Below are 19,209 nucleotides of genomic sequence, written 5' to 3' on the forward strand. Positions count from 1 at the left end.
TCTTATTTATTTCGGATACGATATATATACACATTCTGTAAATGGGCATGTGGCGAGCAACTGGCAACGCAGCATCAAGCAAGATCCTTGAGTACTGATTTGAAAAAAAAATTATTTGATGGGGACCATTTTAGAAAAATAGCTGAATGATGAAACTGTCGGTGTGGGAAGTGTGTTTGGTTGTTAGGAATCCCTTTGGCCTAAACTTGGTTCATGTTTCATTAATCACCACAGCATCGGCATGGATTTCACATCAGTTGAATCCGATACCATCCCATGTCTCAACACGTGTTTTGTTTTGCACAATCTGTGGTGATGGTGAACTGCATGTATTGCGGCCTATGAAACAGAACATCAAAGAGCATCGACGGCCGATCAGGATGGATCATATCAAACACCACTGTAAAAGGGGAAATTTTGATGCGTCAACAATTTAGCTACTCAGAATTTCAGAATTTATTTAGTGATTTAAAAAAACTATTTTCTTCAAAAATTTAAGGTCTAATTTAGCTACTAATAATTTCAGAATTCATTTAGTGATTAAAAAAATATTTTCTTGTTTAAAGACCAAGTTCATCTGTAAGGTATATATATATATCGTCAATATCTAAATATAGGTACGGAGATTATTAAAAAAAACTAAAACTCCGATGGAGCAGATTTGCCAGTCGGTTCCAATCAGAGAATGGTTTCTATTTTTATGTGTAAAGGAAGACAAAATCAAAGGGATAGAAAAAGAAATGCAATAATTAGCCCGAGTTGATGCATTTCCAAGATTCTAAACTGATATCTGGGGCATGCATTGTTAAATAAGGGCCACACAGTTATTGAACCAAGTATCTAAACTTTTATTACATCTTGCTACTCAGCAAAATCACCACCTTTGTCATCACAAAAATGGAAACTACAATTTTCGCTCTTTCAAGGAAATGAAGTTACCACATACCACAATTTCGCCATCAGAGAGGCGTTTTAGGACAATCAAGGGGGAAAAGAAAACACATGGTCATCGAGATCCCAATAAAATTAAGGATAAGAATCTGGATCAACTTTTTCACTGACTGTAGAACCAAATTGTGGACCGCCCTTACGGTATTGGATAAGAAACTCGACCGGGTATCCCTTCACCTTATGGGGCACAATACCCAAATCCGTGAAAGTTAAAGCTGCAAAACCCACCACCAAAATAAGGGGTAAACTGAGATGAGCATCCTGTAACAGGGGCACTTACTCGCACTGCCACTAAAAACTACACAGAAAAATGACACTACAGGCATCGCCTGAAATATTTCAACTGACCATTTTCTGATACAACGGTATCGTTAGCAAATGCAAGTATTTGATCCAGATTGAAGATCTCAGGAGTTGGTAGCGGAAATGGCACTTTCTTGACTAATACCTCTCTAGGCATGGCAACTGCCTGAAACCATCAAATGATGAGCTGTTAACAATATTAAATGGTAATAAGCAATGTCAATGTGGCCATGAGATAAGAACAGAAAGATGAGTATGAATCTAGAAGCACAATGATCTATTATGTGTTAATTAGAGTCGTGATCAAGGAATGAAAGGCACAACATGCATGTAGTCAACACCGACAATCAGACAACAGAATAAAAAGCTGCACTTAGAACAGCTAAAACATCGCTTGTAGCACTTGTCCAAATACAAGGGTTAAAATTTTACCTTTGCAATGGGTAAAGGAACATTTACATAGCGTGGCCATTCACGGATCATATCATACATGAGCTCAGCCTGCAGGGTATTCTATGATCAGTTACACCAAGAAGCATTGTTTCATTATCAAGAGGGAAACTAATTACCAGATCATGCATGGTATAGATATCTGGTCCACCCAACTCATAAACTTTTCCCATGCTGGTTCCATCATCTTTCAGGGCCGCAACGATTGCAGAAGCAACATCATTAACATATACAGGCTGGATTCTGTAAAGAAACTATTGTTAGCAAAAGATGCTCAAAGCTTCCAGAAGAAACGGAACCAACATAAATGAATTAAAAGGTTCAGGTTATAATCCAAATTTACTTGGCAGATCCATCGCCGATGAGTGGAAGAAAACTATACTTCTTTGCAAAGCGCGCCCACCGATTCAAAATCCGATCCTCAGTACCAATCATTACAGCAGGTCTCATAACAGTAGCCTGTCAAAGGAATAATATGATGAAATTGTTGATGTTGGAACCATAGATAACATAAAAAATGTGGAAGCCTATGGAAGGCCAACCTTTAATGAGCTAAGCAAACCTTTTCAACCCGGTTCAGCCCTTTCACTATTCTCACCTTCCCTAAACTTATCCAGGGAAGAAGTGCTTTTATAATTTTATTATGCACTTAGGTTATGCGCTATTCAGATTCTTGTTATGATTGCACTACATGAGTTATGTACTATTCTCACGATTTACTAGATTTGAAATCAAATGTTCATACCAAGTCCAAAACTAAGTTTCCATAATGTGAAATTCAACAAACTTGTGCAATAATAAATGCACAACATTTTCCACGTCGTGTCTTTGCCTAAATAGCTATCAGCTAAGAAGTATCAAAAGTTTGGCATTACATATTGGTAAGAGTGAAAATAACAATTTACTCCAAACAAAGCTTATAGCAAATGAATGAACTTAAAATCTACTTTTGCTTAGGATGACAGGAAAACTTTTAGTAAACAATAGCATGGCATTAAAACAAAATATAGAACCAGCTTCTGAAATGAGCAAAGATGTTGAAAATCACATTTATAATCTAAAGGAACAGGAGTCAAGTCATCGACTCCATATTTCCACCTCTATTCTGACATCGAGCGCTTGAAACACAACTGTGATCTAAAGTTCTCAAATGTACAAGCAATAATACTACAAACAATGTTACTCGGATTCAGGTGCATGTATCTGACACGGGTATGACTAGATTTTTCCAAGTTTTTCCATATGTTTGGAGGGTCCTTAGAGGTCATATTCCTATATCCGAGTGTAGGAAACAGGTATTTCATGAAAAATGAAGAGTCTGAACAGCATAGACTGCAAATATGATATTGTTGCCCAAATAAGCAGCATACGTATGCACCTTAAAACAACCACAATAAAGTCCAGAGCCGCAAAACACATTTAGCACATCATGTCCCGTGGGAACACAATAGTGAATAACTTACTTAGTGAAGCCCCAGAAGAGAGAAGAGAAGAGCAACCTTGGCAAAAACAGAGAGACTTAAACACTGCTATAAAACTGTCAAAATTAATTCTCATTTCACAAAAAACAGCCCATGTTTTTTTTGGGTGCAAGATCTTAGGAATGGCTATCCATGCACTTAAAAGATAAATAAAAAAAACCATTTTTTTATCTCCTTCCAACCTAACTTTCTTTATATGCAACAATTTCTTTATCTCCCATTTTTTCATATAGTGTATATTCTATTAGATACCACTGTTTCATCATTATTGATACACATGCTTACATAGTTACTTTGCTTGATATTATAACAAATTCACTGCATCATCATTGCCATCTCACATTGTAGAAACTAAAGATTAAGTACCTCAGGAAGTTCTTTCAAAATAGCTTCTTCTCCAGCAGCCTTAGCTCTTAGAAATCTTGATGAAGATGACAGAGAAGACCCTAAGCAAGAAACTTGAATAAATCTCATGATACCACCGTGTTCTTTGGCAATCTGAAATCAAGGAAAAATTAATACATTAAGTGCTTAAAACTCTAAAAATTAAGCTTAGTTAAATGTAGAACATGGTTGATAGCACAAGAGGTCACAATCCACAAACTATAAACTGTTCATGTTAAAAACTCGATAAGAATAACAGCATAAATGACAGAAAAATAAATGCAATTAAACAACTAGCTTTTACATTCAAATTTAAAGATATGTATTATAGAGGCTCAAGAAGCATGCACACTTCAGCTCCCCTTTCCTAAAAGGTTGTACATGATACATTTTCTTCTACTCCAACCCCCACACCTTCGTCCAAAAAAGGATTGAGGATAGCATTTAAGCCATACGCAATAATATATTTAAAATCTTACTAATAACACTGCCAAGAGATTAATGGTGCTATTTCAGTGTGAATGAAAGTTTCAACATACCACTGCCAGTTGTTCTGCCATGAAATGGTTCACTTCCTCAAAGCTATAGTTTCTTGTCTCATACTCTCTTCCTGCCAATATAAGCATACCAATCATACAAATCCAAGATTTAAATTTTTTCTGGTAGAATCAGAAGAGAGACAATGTATACCAATGAGATTGATGACAACATTAGCCTTTGCCATCACAGCCTTGATTGAATTTTCATCCCTTGGATCGTATTTCATTGGAACAATCTGAGCATGAGAAATGTTAAATTAAAATCATAATAGAACCGCACAATATGCAGTTGAATATGAATTTCAATAGAAAAAGAAAGGCAAATTCACATGGTACCTGTCCCAAATCTCCCATCAATTTGAGATGACGAGGGTCATCCTCGGAACCTCGGAACGGAACTAACACCTGAGATCCCATTTTCGCTAAAGACAAAAAGAAAAAAGAATCAGTATACATATTGCGAATAAACCTTCAAGTGGGATTCAAAAGGAAAAACAAAAAACAAAAGAAGCACTCAGTAATAGTAATTAAAACACCAAGTTTAAATTACCAAGCTGTTGCACAAGATAACGGCCAAGGAATCCAGTAGCTCCAAAAACAGTAGATATAATGCCACTGCAAGAGAAGGCAAAATCATTTCCGGCCCAAACAGAAAACTATCAACAACAAAAAAAGTTCAAATCCCAAGAAATGACCTGACTGAGGACCGGCCACCGGTGCCCTTGCGGACGAGGTGACCCACGCCCTTGTGGGAAGCCAGCGTTGATCCGTATCGCGGATGGTCTCCTCCATAATCTGAAAAAAAAATCGATGACAAAAAGATTAAAACCCCCCATCAATTTGATGTACTACAAAACAGCCGAAGAAGAAGAAAATCGAGAAATTAAAAAGAGGGAATGAAAATGTTACAGTGATCGGAAAGAGGGTAAATGAACTTGATAGAAGAAATTGAAGGTGTTGGCCTCAGAGAGTGCTGCCCCAATCGTCTCGTGATCGCCTGCATCTTTTCTCAGCTTAGCTTCTCACTTCAGAGAGAGAGAGAGAGAGAGAGAGAGAGAGAGAGAGAGGTTGTTGTTTTTGAGTCGAAGAATGTACGATTTGGATTTTGGGTCTAATTTTATTTCCATATTGGATTGGATTGGAGCTTTGGGTTCATCATTTTCGGTAGACTTGATTTGTCGGGCCATGTTGTAGGGTTTAGCCTTCAACATAAGGGTAAAATACACAGATGATCATGAAACCATGCTGAAATAATCTTTCTGGTAACTGAAGTTTTACAAGTTACAAAATAGCCATTAAACTTCCCAAAAAATTACAAAATTGTAAATTAAAGGGACCCTTAAACTTATCAAAATTTTTTCATTTTTTTATAATATTTAGTGATCATTTATAATAGTTTGATAAATTTAATTACTATTTCATAACTTTTTAAAATTTGAATGATCAAAATGATCATTTAGTATAATTTATTGACGATTTATACACTTTACCTAAACACATTTAAACCCACGGTATACGATATATGTACTCGTAAGTTATTTGAGCCAATCATTCTTGAATTGGCTTATGTATAATTTAGCACATAAATTTGGCACAGGAGTCTTTGGTTATTTCAAGCTGAAATATTGAATTGGTCGAGTTAATAAGTATTATTTTATCTTTCAATTGTTTCTTAAAAAAATTAAAATCGAGTTTATAAAATTCAATTCGAATATAATATATTTATAATATGATAGTACTAATTAATTCAAATTTAAATAACATTCTCTAATCATATAATCTTTTTGCATGTATAAGCAAGTTTTATGATGTTATTTAATAAATTAAATATCATTTAAAATTATATAGTAAATTTATAATGTTAATTTTGAAAGGAATTTTGAGGATAAAGTATTGTTGAGAGTATAAATGAGTTAAAGCATTGGTAGGAAGAATGAAATTTGCAAAAAGTCAATCGAATGACCAAATTGAATAAAAATACAAAATTAATGAACTAAATAAGAAAGAGAATTTATTTTTCAGAAAAGAGGAAATGAAGTTACATATATATTATAAAGTGTTAGAGGGACACACAGTTCAAATCTGATCAAAAATGAACTCAAAATAAAGGAGAAAATAAAGCTACAAAGATATTGTCGATTCATGTAAAAATTGATGATAAAGAGAAGCCAAATTTAATGTTAATGAATAAAGTCCAAGTTGCTGGCTTCAAAGAAATCTTCATTAGCAAGAAAGAAGCAAAATTTATGGCATCGAAGCCTACAACAGAAGCTGCTGAAATTAAAGAGAAGAAACAGAATTTAATGTTGTTCAGTCTACAACTTTTTTGGCAGTAGAAAGAGTGGGATCTAACTACTTCAACTCTACAAGTTCTCTTAACTACATACTAACATTTTATCTGACCCACTATGTTATTGCACATCTTCAACCAAGTGGACCCACCATTGTTCTTATTTTTCTTTCCTTCCATAGACTCTATCCGTCGGGCTTATTTTCAGTTACAAGGTATGTCAGGTTGCTAACCGTGAATGAACTTTAGGGGATGAATTTACTCGAAAATTACCTTGAAGTTGAAATTACTAGAGGTTTTGGTTAAACGGCTTGGTCGAGCACATTTGCCGTTGCACTTTGTCATTGTGTTATAGCCGAGTGCTGCAAGAAAGAAGCAGTGGCAGCTGGTTCACTCTTGGATGGTCCCTTAGCTCCCAATGCCCGGCTGGAAGAATATTGGGCTTGTAATCTGTTTCAGAAATCCGGTATGCCGCTTGATCTAGAGGAATACTCGGTTACTAATTTCAGAAACATCGATGATTTATCCTCCAAGAGATGTGCCGGGGTATCAAACTCTGCAACTCGACCTGCAAATGAGTTTCCGATTTATTTGGAAAATGTCAAGACTTTCAATTAAACTAATAGTGATGCATTCTGATTTAGAGATGAAATTTTAAAGACATAGCTTTACGTACCATCACTTAACACCAAAACAAAATCACTGTCGATTACGGTTGGAATACGATGTGCAATAGTGCAAACTGTGCAGTTCATGAACTCTGTTCGGATGATCTTCTGAATGAGATTGTCGGTGGCAGTATCAACTGATGCTGTTGCTTCATCAAGCACAAGTATTCTTGCCTGTTTGAGCAAAGCCCTGCCCAGGGAAACAAGTTGCCGCTGCCCCACACTCCAGTTATCTCCATTTTCTAAAACTGCACATTTTACATCGAAGAAAAAAGCACCTATCAACCACATTCAACTTCAAAGGGCTTTTCTGCCTCTTCTTTCTCTAAGCATTTTTTTCCAGTTCAGATGATTCATTAATGATGTCTGGGAGGGATGGTGCAAACCTGGTGCATCAAGCTTTTGGTCTTTCTCACGCACAATATCTCCGAGCTGAGACTTCTCAAGAGCCTGAGGAGAAGAAATTTTCAGCTCGTCATTCGAACATGATCTTATTTCAAGACTTAATATAGCATTAACATGTTAAAATTCATAGTATAATTTATCAGTAACGACTCTTCCAAGGAACTAATAATCTTACGGAAGAACCTGCAATCCTCAATAAAAGAACTACAAACTTGAGAATTATTTGAATTTTCTAGAAAAAATTTAATTTCTTAGGGGACAAGAAACATCATGAATGTGTACTTTATGCTGATGGAATAAAAACGGAACTTATGTGAAATTCATGGATTTCCATAACTCTCTGCTTAAGTATACTGGTATTGTTGGGGGAGGGGGGGAGCGGGGTGTGCAAGTGAAATTTATACCTCCCAAATTTCATGATCTGAATGCTCTTCAAGAGGATCAAGATTGTCTCTAATAGTTCCTTCAAATAATGTAGGATCTTGGGGTATGATACCAAGACGGCTACGTAGGTCATGGAGCCCAATTGTGGAAATGTCGATGTTGTCTATAATGATTCTCCCACCAGCTGGCTCAATCAATCGGAATAATGCTTGGATCAAAGTAGATTTACCACTTCCAGTACGCCCAACAATTCCTATCTTTTTGCCACCAGGAAATGCACAGGTTACTCCATGAAGCACCACAGGAAGATTCTCAGCATAGCGAACCTTTGAAAAAAAGAATACATAAAAGGAAACGTCAGCATGCGGTTCCAGTAATATTCTAACAGATAACATTCCATCCTTTTTGACATAGTTAAAACATAAAATCGTTCTTTTTTTTTGGGGGGGCGGGTGAAGAAAATGATAAACAAAATAAAAATTTTCCAGGTAAGTCCATTCGCATGCTATTCATAGGTTGCACAGTTTCCACATGATGTTGCTAGTAATGTGAAAGATCTTAACGTAGAAACAGTATGGTATATGCAAGTCTCTGATGTTTCATGGAAAAATAAGGTAGTGCATGGTGTGGTAGAAAAAAACTAGATGATACCTTTTTTTTTTTGATAGAAACTAGATGATACCTTTAAATCGTGCAATTCAATTGTTCCATGTTCCGGCCACAAAGACGGAGCGCGGGAGTTTTCAATAACAGAAGGAGCTTCACTTGGAATTTGGCTGTACTGATAAATCCTCTCTATGGAAATAATTTTATTCTCGAGCTTGCAAAAACTAAGTATCCACCGTGATAACCGTGCATTTAAGTTAAGGCCATATGTCACAGCAAGGCCTGCCATACCTGTTTAGAAGAAGCAAGAATTATCAGTCAAGGCCATATGCAATAACTCGAATGTCTTACAAACAAAGCAGAAAAATCAATAATAATGCAAAAGATTAACTTACTCGGATCAATTCTTCCTTGTGGAAAACTCACGAGCAAGATCATGCAAAAAGCAAATACAAAGGTCGAAAGTAATTCCATCCTCAGGCAGAGCCACTCAATAGCAGCAAGACTGCAAAAGAATGGGCGGGCGAAACAATCAAGAAGATAAAGGTTCCTCTTCATGAACCTTTTCTCTTGCCCAAAACCTCTAATCATGGCCGCTCCAGCAATTGATTCACCAAACAGATTAATAACTGGAGATTTCTGGATGCTAACAATGCGGACCAGTTCTCTCGATGAAGCCATGTAGTATTTCTGCAACCAGCAATATGTGAGCAATTCAGCAGAAGAAACATGTGTTTCCAGAGAAAACACAAAACAGTTCTGAAATTATGAAGTGTATGTTGAATTCATCAACAAAAATCAGGAGGGTCTAACGTATATTAATGAAATCAATGTAATGGTATGGGTATAACTTTTTCAACTCCCAATGCAAGAATCTTAAAATAAAGGCTTAAATACACAAATTTGGCCCTTGAACTATGCCACCTATGTCCTGTTGGCCCTATTCTTTAATCAATCAAGTTGACCTTCATTAACTTTTTCAATTTATTGCATGATGTCGATATTGTTCACTTGGATGCAGAAAAAGTTTGAATAAGAATAAAATTGTTAATCTAAAAGCTGGGGAAGAGCATCCTGGTTTTATTCCCAGCAAGAATGAGAAAACCGGAATAAACTTAAAGAAATAAACTACGACTAATGTGCTTCCATTTCTCTCAGAACATATGAGAGAATGGAATCCAACAACAAAATTTTGAGGCAAAATAACTACCTGCATCCACAAGCAAGCAACAGCCATTGGAATAACAAACAGCAGAACTTGCCAAGTAACTTTAGTCATCACACCAATAATTCCAACAAGCTGTATTGTTGTTGAAGCAAACCCACCGAGTCTAAAAGGAATATCAAGATCCACAACACTTTGATCAATAGACACCTGCGAGTTTACAAATCAAGGTCATCGCATAATCTGAATAAAAGAAAGTGGATTTCACATAAGCAAAAGGAAGACTTAGCAATTTTAAGCATATATTGTCAGGTGGAAATATATATATATATATATATACATAAATACTTACACGATTTAAGATCCGCCCAGCTGGAGTTGAATCGAAAAAAGACATTGGGGCTCGAAACACACTTCTAAGCATATTGATAAACAATTTTTGTGCAGCTGCTAGACCAAATGTGGCTACCAGAACAGCCCTAGTAAATATAAACCAAGAACTCCCAAAAGCGAGGGCCATATAAACAACAAGGAGGACCATAGGACTGACTTTAGCTTGATCTCCATCGGTCTGGGGGTTTGCCCATGCCATCCACCAATTACTAGCAATTTGAAGGAACTGGAATAATGTTTGTGCAAGAACAATAAGTGGTACCAAAAGGCCTTTATATGCAGCCGCCATATATGACAAGTACACCTTCATGCTGACTCTTCCTTTTACCCTTTCCTCTTCTTGAACAAGCTGATTTTTTCTCCGTTTTGCTTTCTTTTTCTCTTTAATTGCTTTCGTGTCTGAAGCTGATGCACCATCTTGTACTTTCTTTGCCAAATTGTCAATATTATTTCCAGCCAAATCACTTTTCTTTGTTAATACTTTTTTCCCATCAAGCTGCAAATTTTCATCCGAGTCTTCTGAAAAGTGAGTTGGAATATCCATGGCTTCAATTGCTTCATGGTGAGCGGAAACAAGAGTTTCAAAATCAGTCCCTGCCTGTAGAAGTTCATCATATTTTCCTGCCTGTATGATATGACCTTCCTTAAGAACCTGCGCATATGATTGATGCCATTGGAGAATAAGTATTTGAAATCAATCTCATCATATCACCAACTATAGCAAATATAAATGTATATATATTACAGCTCTTATACTAGACCCAGGAAAACATGACACCGAGCACTTGTATTGCACAATACACTCAAGAAAACACATTATATTTTTTTTTATAGGAATGGAAGGCCTCATTAAAAACCTCCCACATAGTTGCCTCTTGCAAAGAGACAACTAGCGGAAAGAGGAAAAGAGTGCCTAAATTTATTAATAACCCAAAATTACATAAGATTCCAAACAATACATAAAATTACCTAACATAGAACCATAACCAAAATAATACACCATAACCACTACTCATAAGAACAACCTCCTCACTCACTAACCAATTCCTGACTTAGCTAGACAATCAGCTTCCACATTAATACATCTGCTGATATGCTTCATTATAACATTAGACTGCACAACTGTCTTCTGAATTTCTGTAATCAGATCAACAAGGTGAACCGGGCAAAGTTCCGGGCTGTTGATCCACTTCACAGCAAGAAACGAGTCACTTTCCAAAATCAGAAATCCTTTGTCCGTCCAAACTGACTCAAAAAACACTTCTAACCCCACTTTGATAGCAAATATCTCAGAAAGAATAGGAGAACAAGGTCCTAGTGCTCTAGAAAAAGAAACCAACTTGTTCTTATCGGCATCTTTAAGAACTCCACCAATACCACTTCTTCTCCAATCAAAATTAACAGCCCCATCAACATTCATCTTAAAATAACCTGTAGGAGGAGGGCACCATTTTACTCTTGAGGATCTAAAGTTAGAGGGGACTTATGCAAATCCGCCAAAGTAAGATTGCCCACAAGGCTGTCCACTTGGATAGACACATCCTTGTTTTTAGCTAAAAACCATGAAGCCACCCTATACCTCACCAAAAAAAACAGATTAGCACTATCCAACTTGCCATTCTTAAATACAATCTGGTTCCTACACAGCCAGATTAGCCACAAAACAACTCCAGGAATAAATTTCCAAATACACGAATTTGGTCTTAATTGCGGCCAAGAAAGCAAGAAACCTTTCGGATTATTAGGGAGAACTGAATTAACTTTCCACATACGGAGGAGTTTGACCCAAATCCACCAAACCTGGATGCAAGAAAAGAATAAGTGCCTAACCGATTCTGGTTCCACTCCACATAACACACATAAAGGGGATTCAATATTTCTGACTCCTCTACTCATTAAGACAGTTTTAACAGCCAACTTCTGATGAATAATTTACCAAATGAAAATCTCCACTTTTGGTGGGACAAAACCCTTCCACACTATCTCCAACCATGAATTATCTGATTTTGACAAACTTGAAACTAATCTAGAGCAAGATTGAGCCGAGTACACACCATCCCCACTACCTTTCCACGCCAAGCGATCTTCACCCTTCAACAGAGGTTTAAAATTATCCAACAGAACCATCATTTCCATCCACTAATCAAACTCACTGTCCATTAAGATCCTCCTAAGTTGTAAATCCCACACCCACTCCTCATTAGACATACACCCGAAATAAGCCACAACCCCTTATTAACTGACAGAGCAAAAATCCTTGGAAACATAGACTTCAAGGAATAGTTAGAAATCCATGAATCATGCCAAAATCTAATTGAATCTCATTTTCCCACCTGAAGCACAACATTATTTCGAAAGCATAACCCAAATAAGTCATTAGTCCGATAGTTATTTACAACACCTTTCCAAATCCAAGACACATTAGATGGCAAATTAACATCTAAAACAATAGAACTCGTTCCCACATTATACTTGGAACATATCATTGTCTTCCACCAATAGTCCTTCTCCGAACCAAACTTCCAAACCCATTTGCCCATTAAAGCTCTATTCCGAAGCTTAAGATCCGAAATTCCCAAACCCCCCAACTCTTTATTTTTACAAACAACATTCCAGTTAACCCAATGAAACCTTTTCTTCTCAGCCGAAGAACCCCACAAGAAGTTGGCCATAATTGATTCCAGTTTCTTCCTCACAACCACTGGCATTTTGAACATTGACATATAATAATTAGGAAGTGAATTCAGGACTGATTTTATCAAAACTATCCTCCCTGCTATGGATAGAGAAGATACTTTCCAGCCTGCCAATTTCTGGTAGAACTTGTCATGCATTAAAGATTTTCATATAACAGCTCATCTCCACCACCTTTATATTTTATCAGAAGTTGAAAACAGAATATAGTTATTTGCAAGATAGTGTGGAAGGGTACATTGTAAATAACAGTTGAAAAGGAAAAGAACTATATTTGCAAATAACAGCTCATCTCCACCACCTTTATATTTTATCTCCATGTGAAGAAAAAATTAGTCTCACATGCTAATTTTCAGATGCCAAAAGAAAAACTCATACTTCACTATTTTGCTGGTAGATTGTCATGCATTAAATTGCATCATGTTTCCTAATATTCCATCAGTATTGACTTTGTCATAGTATTGAAGACAGTGTATCGTTATCTCGTATGGTGTTGCTTGTAGCATGTCATTACTGTCTAATTTATTAGATCATTTTAATTCGTCCCACCTACTTTCTATCAGTCGATCGCATTTGATAACTCCGTACAAAGACTGTGTTTTTTAGTCTTTTTACTTAAGTTATTGTTTGTCTAAACATTGTTGTCATAACATATTAGTTGCATTTAGGTCATATTTGCATGTGGTGGATAAGTTTTGCCTAGACAAGATTTATTTGGCTTAACTGATGCTGCTGAGGAGAAAGGGCCTTTGTGGGTTGTGTGTGTGCAGGAAATGACTTAGGAAGAACATTTCAGCCGTGACAAAACATTTCGCTAGGGTCAATGAAACACAAAAGACGAAGACAGTGAGGAATAGATTTTTCTTGCCGAGGCAAGATTTATCTTGCAAGTCTAACGCGAATCTGACGAACTGCTGATGTCACCTGCCAGATGTTTGATTGACCTCACGTGCAATCACGCCCTTCAAGAAATTTACCACCTCCAGCCGCCTTTCTATCTATAGCATGGGCAAGTCAACAAGGGTATGTAGGGAATATCCAATGACACAAAACCCTAGTAATTCTCATTATAAATACCCCATTATAGCCGCCCAGAAGAGGAGGCAAGGAGAAGATTGACCATAGGCGTGGAGTAAGCAGCTGCAGTACCTTACCTTCCACTGTTCCCCTACTCGACAGTCCTTGGTGCCCTCCATAGCCAGACTATAGCAGAGCTACGGTCAGGCCTCGAGAGAGGCTGGCCGCCAGAGCAGGCGTGGTGATGGTCAGAGCTGTCAGAGCAGAGCCCCTGTTTAGGAGTCGTTCTTCCTTTGTTCTCAATTTCCTTAATCTATTTTGGGCGTGTACTTAAGGATGATATTTTTGGATGATAAACTTGTCACACCATGATTTGCTTTACTTGGTGTTGGTTTTTGTTTTGTCAAGACAATTATTTGATGGTTAATAAATGATGCTTTATGATTTTACTTAGTCTATTTTGTTCATTATTTTAACATTTTGCCTTAACACTATAAGAGCCTTCGAGAGATTGCCTGGTGCCTAGGCGAAACATTTCTAGACCTTGTAAGAGCTTTCTTGAAATTGTCGTTTTTCTATAAATTGATTCTTAGATTCGAGAGAATTAAGATAGATTTACGTGAACAATGGAATAGATCTGGGATGGTGATGTTCTAACCCTTCTTAGGGATAAGGAGGGGGTTTCAATCGACTAAAATGGATAAACGCTCGAGTACGATAGACAACGACTATAGTTCACGCTGAGGTGTATTGCTGCAACAACAGTCTGACATACGAAGGGTTGTAGCTCACGCCGAGTTGTATTGGCATAGCAACCGTCCTAGAATACTCCAACAATCATGTCGGGCAGCCTAAGCATATCATAACAAATCCTTCCAGACTTAAAATAATTTCTCGCCATAGCAAAACCAACCTAAGTGCTCTGTGAAAAGTCTAAATATGTGAGGTTATTCTGAATATATTTGAATCAATGTTTTTCTTTGCCTTGACTATTTTTATTTGTTGCTCTTGCATATTTTCTTTGCCTAGACCAAACTTTTCTGCTACCACACTTCACAATATTTTCTTGCCTCAGCAATACTTTGCTACCTGTTTATATAACCCATTACTAATTATTTCTTCGTTTTGAAAAGAATTCAGGGACTAGCTAGTGACACCTAGTGGTGAAACATCAAAATCCTCACCAATCCCTGAGGAGATGATAACTCACTTACCCTTTATTACATGATTCAACTGTGTATACTTGCACAGATTTGCTTGCCTTAGCATATACATTTACAAGCGATCAGCATTCAACAACCATCAATACTGCACAAGATAGTAGATAAAGAGAGGGGTATTGTGTTGGGCAGTTGAGGGGAGGCACATAGCCTTGAACAAAGATTAGATTGAAAAAAAATAATATATCTTTTTCTCCACAAAAGAAAAGGCAGTGCTGAATGAAAAAGAACGCCCCAACAATGCAATCCACTATCTAAATGTTAAGCTAAAAAATTGTCTTCAGATCATAGAAGAAATATAAGCAAATGATGTGATGGGACATGAATTATAATATGTATCATACATTCAACCCATTAGAAATTAGTATACTTGAAGCATGCATCATTGCAATGCTGGACTGCTAGCAGAATATATACAGACACACACAAAAAAAGCACATATAGAAACCATTACATACCAGTATCAAATCTGCTGTAGGTAGAAATTCAACTTGATGGGTCACAAAAACAACAGTCTTACTTGCCAGAGCTGTCATTATGTATTCCTGCAGTTTCAAAAGGAAAGATTTGTTCAGCCAAATTCTATAGATATGAATAGCAATACCTGCAGTATATTGATTGAGCTAAACCTTGAACAGTTCTGAGCTAGTGTGTGCATCAACAGCACTGAAGGGGTCATCAAGTAAATAAATATCAGCATCTTGATAAAGAGCCCTTGCAAGCTGAATGCGTTGTTTCTGTCCGCCACTCAGATTTATACCCCTATCTCCAATTATGGTCTGATCTCCATGAGAAAAGAGTTCAAAATCCTTCTTCAAGGAACAAGCATTAATAACACTCTTGTATTTTGCTTTATCCATTGGACTACCAAAAAGAACGTTCTCTTCAATATTTCCAGATTGTATCCAAGCCGACTGAGAGACATAGGCAGCTGTACCGCACACTTGAACCTGTTCATGCATCAAAGTAAATGGCAACAGTTCAAAAAGCTTTTCCATTAATGGGAAAAAGATCATAAAACTAACAAAGAACCAAATTTGAGGAAGAAATTTGTTTCTATGAACTAGACTTACTTCCCCAGATATCTTAGGTATCTCCCCTAGGATGCAAGAGAGAAAGCTTGATTTCCCAGATCCAACTGTGCCACAAACTGCCACACGCATTCCATTTTCTACTTTCATTTGTATTCCAGATAAGGTGGGCCTTGCAGAAGAGGGGTCCCAATCAAATTCACCATCCTTAATCTCTATGGCCACCTTTGACATGCCTCGGGGCAGAACAATGGTGGCATCTTCCTGCAGTTCTTCCTCCTGCAGAAACCCAGAAATTCGATCAATAGAAACCTTTGTCTGCGCCATCATAGACACCAGGTCTGGAAAATTCCTGAGTGGTTCCTGAAGGATTCTGAAAGTGGCCAGTGCAGAAAGAACACTGCCTGCTGTGAGTTGACCTCCCAACAATATTGATGTTGCAAATGTAACAGCTGCAACAAATATAGGGGAGCTCCAAAAAATGAATGTAACAAAGGCCTGAGAATAGAGGGCTTTCCGTAGCCACATGAATTCCACTCCTCTCATCTCCTCCAATCCAACTCGATACCTATCCTCCCAAGCTTGTAGTTTCAGAATCCTCATGTTCCTTAGACACTCAGAAGTCTTCCTCATTCTTTCATCTTTGGCAGCCATTAACTTGTCTTGATAATCTTCTTGGACCTTTGCTAGAGGAACAGTAGCAACGATGGATATAATGGTTGCAATCAATGTGGCAATGGAAGCAATTCCAACATTTTTATATAGGATCGCTAGAGCAAGAATTATTTGCAGTGGAAGCATCCAAATGTCATGCAGATACCAAGAATAGTCTCCCACTCTTTGAACATCAACTGCCATGTAATTAACAATTTCTCCACTGGTATGACTTTGTTTAGCTAAGCTTGAAAGCTTCAGCCCCTTGCGGTATACCATCGCTGTTAGAGCTGATCTCACATGCATACCCAAAATGTCCACCCCGAGATACCACTGTCGGGTTGTCAATGTCTCTACGAGCTTTGACGCAAAAAAGATTCCAGCAAGAACATAACCTTCATGAGGGAAAGTCTCCCGCCCTCCCAAATAATCAACAAAGTAACTAATCATGTATGGGCCCACATAGGAAACAAGAGTGTTCAACAGAGCAAATACACCATTACAAGCTGCTTCTTCCAGAATGACTTCCAAAGTGCCCAAGCCAAAGAAGGTTGCTCTGACTGGCTTTCAGCCTTCAATTTTTCCCAATTAAAATTCAAAACCTTGTAATTGCTCTTGGCTCGATCTTTTGGTGCAAGAAGAGGAATGTCCTTAAGCTCAAGCGGCCGTTTAGCACCGAGTGAAAGAAGTGGATTTAGCCAAGAAAGTGTGGCCAAGCTAAAAAGCCCAGCATCACTATAAGGAGTAACTTTAAGACACCCCGCCTCTTCTTCAAGAAGCAATGGCTCTGAAAGGTCAGTGTTTCTACAAACTTGTATACCAGTCTCACCTCTAATTGCAACAAAACAAAGAAATGCAAGTGCCGGGGTTATGGCAAAATTGGCCAGTACATGAGAAGAAAAGTAGTTTGAACCATCAACTAAGAACGATTTCCCATCAACATACAAGGTACACGAGCCAATCAAAAACGAAACAAACCACCATACCCTTATCAACAATGGGAATCTCTCAGACACCTTAGATTTACAATTTAGAGCTGAAAAACTCAATAAGAGCCAAGCTAAACTATGAGCAGCAGGCAAGGCAAGTGCAGACCAATCCACAGCTTTCAGATATTATGAGAAGAAACACAAGGACAAGTGTTAAATTGATGCAAATGGAGGATAGTTCCAATATAGGTAAACCTTGAATTGCTCTCAAAAGGGAGGAACGTGGTGATTGTCCAGCAGATGATAAAGAAGAAGCTGTGATGCAATTGAGTAATAAACTAAAGAAGCCCAAAAAAGGGTTATTTGGAGGCAGAATTTGCAGATACATTGCACATGAAAACAAACAGATTTTCAATAACACGCAAAACAAAGACATAAAACCGACAGAACAACGAAAACAAAAAAAAAACGATTGTTTTTATTCCATTTTTCCTCTGTTTCTCTTTCTTATCTCTACATCACATATTCACATAACACGAGGGAACAAATAAAGGATACCAAAAATCCAATTGAACGAAACCCAAATCAGAAACAAAAACAAAAACTCTAATAAAACCGACCGGGTATTCTCTTCTTCTTCTTTTCATGATAATATAGAGAGACAAAGGGAGCACCACTCCTACATCAGCAATCCAAAATCCAAGTGAATGATCCTTAACGTGTACAATCTAGAGAAATGAAAGAGAGAGAAAAACAAAGCTGTAAGATTATATTTGCAGATTTATACGAGAGAAATAGAGAGGAATTAGTTTAGTGTTTGGGTCTCTGTTTTGTGCAAGGAAGAATTTTCCAACACGTTGAGGGATCCCAAACAGCCCCCAGAGTACCTTTATATGGAAAGAGATGATTAGATTTTAGGTCTTCTGGTGAGTGTTCAATGTCCAGTTCTAAGAAATACAGGAAATATAAACGGGGTTTTGTTTGTTTCCACTTTACTGTTGTTTGAGGTGGATTTCGTCCTACGAATAATGAATCCAATTCATGTTTTCACTAATTACACCATTATGAGTCTATGATTTGAACATAAAATTTATTTATTCATTCATTTCATTATTTATTTTAGTTTTTTAATGTCTTTTTACTCTTCTAATTATAGGACGAATAACTGATTTTAATTATAGATTAATTGAATTACATGTTTATTAATTTTGTTATGTTTTAATCATTTGATTATTTTTTTAAATTATATATAGCATTTATTTTATTTTTATTGTCTATTGTTAAAAAGTTAACAGAACTAATAATGTAATATTTCATATAAAACATTTAATTAAGATAAAAAAAATGAAATTATCATAATTTTTTAAAAACAACGACTTAATTTTTAAAAATAATTAAAAGTGAAAAAAGCATTTAAGCCTTTATTTTATTACTTTTATAGTAAAAATTAATAAAGAAAGTGAAGACTAGTGATGGAATCGACCTGTAAAGTTATGATAGCCTGTTCGAGTCTTGTTTCTTTTCCATGTTGACTTATAGAGATTAAAAGTTGAGATAAAATACCCTTATTTTACATGAATATTAAATTTACATATAAATCTTGATAAAATATATAATATGGTATATAGATTTTAATTTTATATAG

General features: G+C 36.7%; 3 protein-coding genes across 4 annotated transcripts; all 3 read right to left on the bottom strand.

The window, feature by feature from the left end:
• Nucleotides 1–802: 802 nt before the first annotated feature.
• LOC120165980 (NADH dehydrogenase [ubiquinone] 1 alpha subcomplex subunit 9, mitochondrial-like) lies at nucleotides 803–18,370 on the bottom strand. Its single transcript, XM_039175401.1, has 14 exons — nucleotides 18,352–18,370; nucleotides 7,974–7,975; nucleotides 5,018–5,133; nucleotides 4,804–4,903; nucleotides 4,659–4,723; nucleotides 4,445–4,530; nucleotides 4,260–4,344; nucleotides 4,109–4,179; nucleotides 3,552–3,683; nucleotides 2,048–2,163; nucleotides 1,824–1,947; nucleotides 1,687–1,755; nucleotides 1,300–1,420; nucleotides 803–1,166 (listed from the first exon to the last, which is right to left on the bottom strand). The coding sequence occupies exons 3-14, from the start codon at nucleotides 5,109–5,111 to the stop codon at nucleotides 1,027–1,029; spliced, it is 1,203 nt and encodes a 400-aa protein (XP_039031332.1). The 5' UTR covers nucleotides 5,112–5,133; nucleotides 7,974–7,975; nucleotides 18,352–18,370; the 3' UTR covers nucleotides 803–1,026.
• LOC120165979 (ABC transporter C family member 5) lies at nucleotides 6,854–17,378 on the bottom strand. Of its 2 annotated transcripts, XM_039175400.1 has the most exons (12): nucleotides 16,383–16,515; nucleotides 16,024–16,257; nucleotides 15,580–15,900; nucleotides 15,409–15,495; nucleotides 9,979–10,671; nucleotides 9,672–9,836; nucleotides 8,857–9,151; nucleotides 8,538–8,752; nucleotides 7,876–8,181; nucleotides 7,453–7,516; nucleotides 7,075–7,314; nucleotides 6,854–6,966 (listed from the first exon to the last, which is right to left on the bottom strand). In XM_039175400.1, exons 2-12 carry the CDS (start codon nucleotides 16,213–16,215, stop codon nucleotides 6,854–6,856), a joined length of 2,691 nt encoding a protein of 896 aa, XP_039031331.1. In that variant the 5' UTR covers nucleotides 16,216–16,257; nucleotides 16,383–16,515. The 2 variants fall into 2 exon arrangements, with proteins under 2 accessions (XP_039031331.1, XP_039031330.1); XM_039175399.1 differs by having other exon boundaries at nucleotides 16,024–17,378.
• Nucleotides 17,097–17,750, bottom strand: LOC120166065 (ABC transporter C family member 5-like; the record flags this gene model as incomplete). Its single annotated transcript, XM_039175448.1, has 1 exon — nucleotides 17,097–17,750. A coding segment is annotated over one exon (636 nt), but the record flags the coding sequence as incomplete, so codon positions are not given.
• Nucleotides 18,371–19,209: the final 839 nt, after the last annotated feature.

Source organism: Hibiscus syriacus, unplaced genomic scaffold (genome assembly GCF_006381635.1).
Source record: "Hibiscus syriacus cultivar Baekdansim isolate YM2019G1 unplaced genomic scaffold, ASM638163v2 tig00111621_pilon, whole genome shotgun sequence".
Taxonomy (NCBI): domain Eukaryota; kingdom Viridiplantae; phylum Streptophyta; class Magnoliopsida; order Malvales; family Malvaceae; genus Hibiscus; species Hibiscus syriacus.

Excerpts from the sequence above, each read along its gene's own strand:
- LOC120165979 (XM_039175399.1), bottom strand. The coding sequence starts at position 17,085 with ATGATTAGTTACTTTGTTGATTATTTGGGAGGGCGGGAGACTTTCCCT. Across the intron at positions 10,672-15,408 it reads CTACAGCAGATTTGATACTG|GTTCTTAAGGAAGGTCATAT; the intron begins GTATGTAATGGT and ends TCATATGCGCAG. Across the intron at positions 7,517-7,875 it reads CAGATCATGAAATTTGGGAG|GCTCTTGAGAAGTCTCAGCT; the intron begins GTATAAATTTCA and ends TCTTCTCCTCAG.
- LOC120165980 (XM_039175401.1), bottom strand. The coding sequence starts at position 5,111 with ATGCAGGCGATCACGAGACGATTGGGGCAGCACTCTCTGAGGCCAACA. Across the intron at positions 4,345-4,444 it reads TGATGGGAGATTTGGGACAG|ATTGTTCCAATGAAATACGA; the intron begins GTACCATGTGAA and ends TCTCATGCTCAG. Across the intron at positions 3,684-4,108 it reads TGGCAGAACAACTGGCAGTG|ATTGCCAAAGAACACGGTGG; the intron begins GTATGTTGAAAC and ends CCTTGATTTCAG.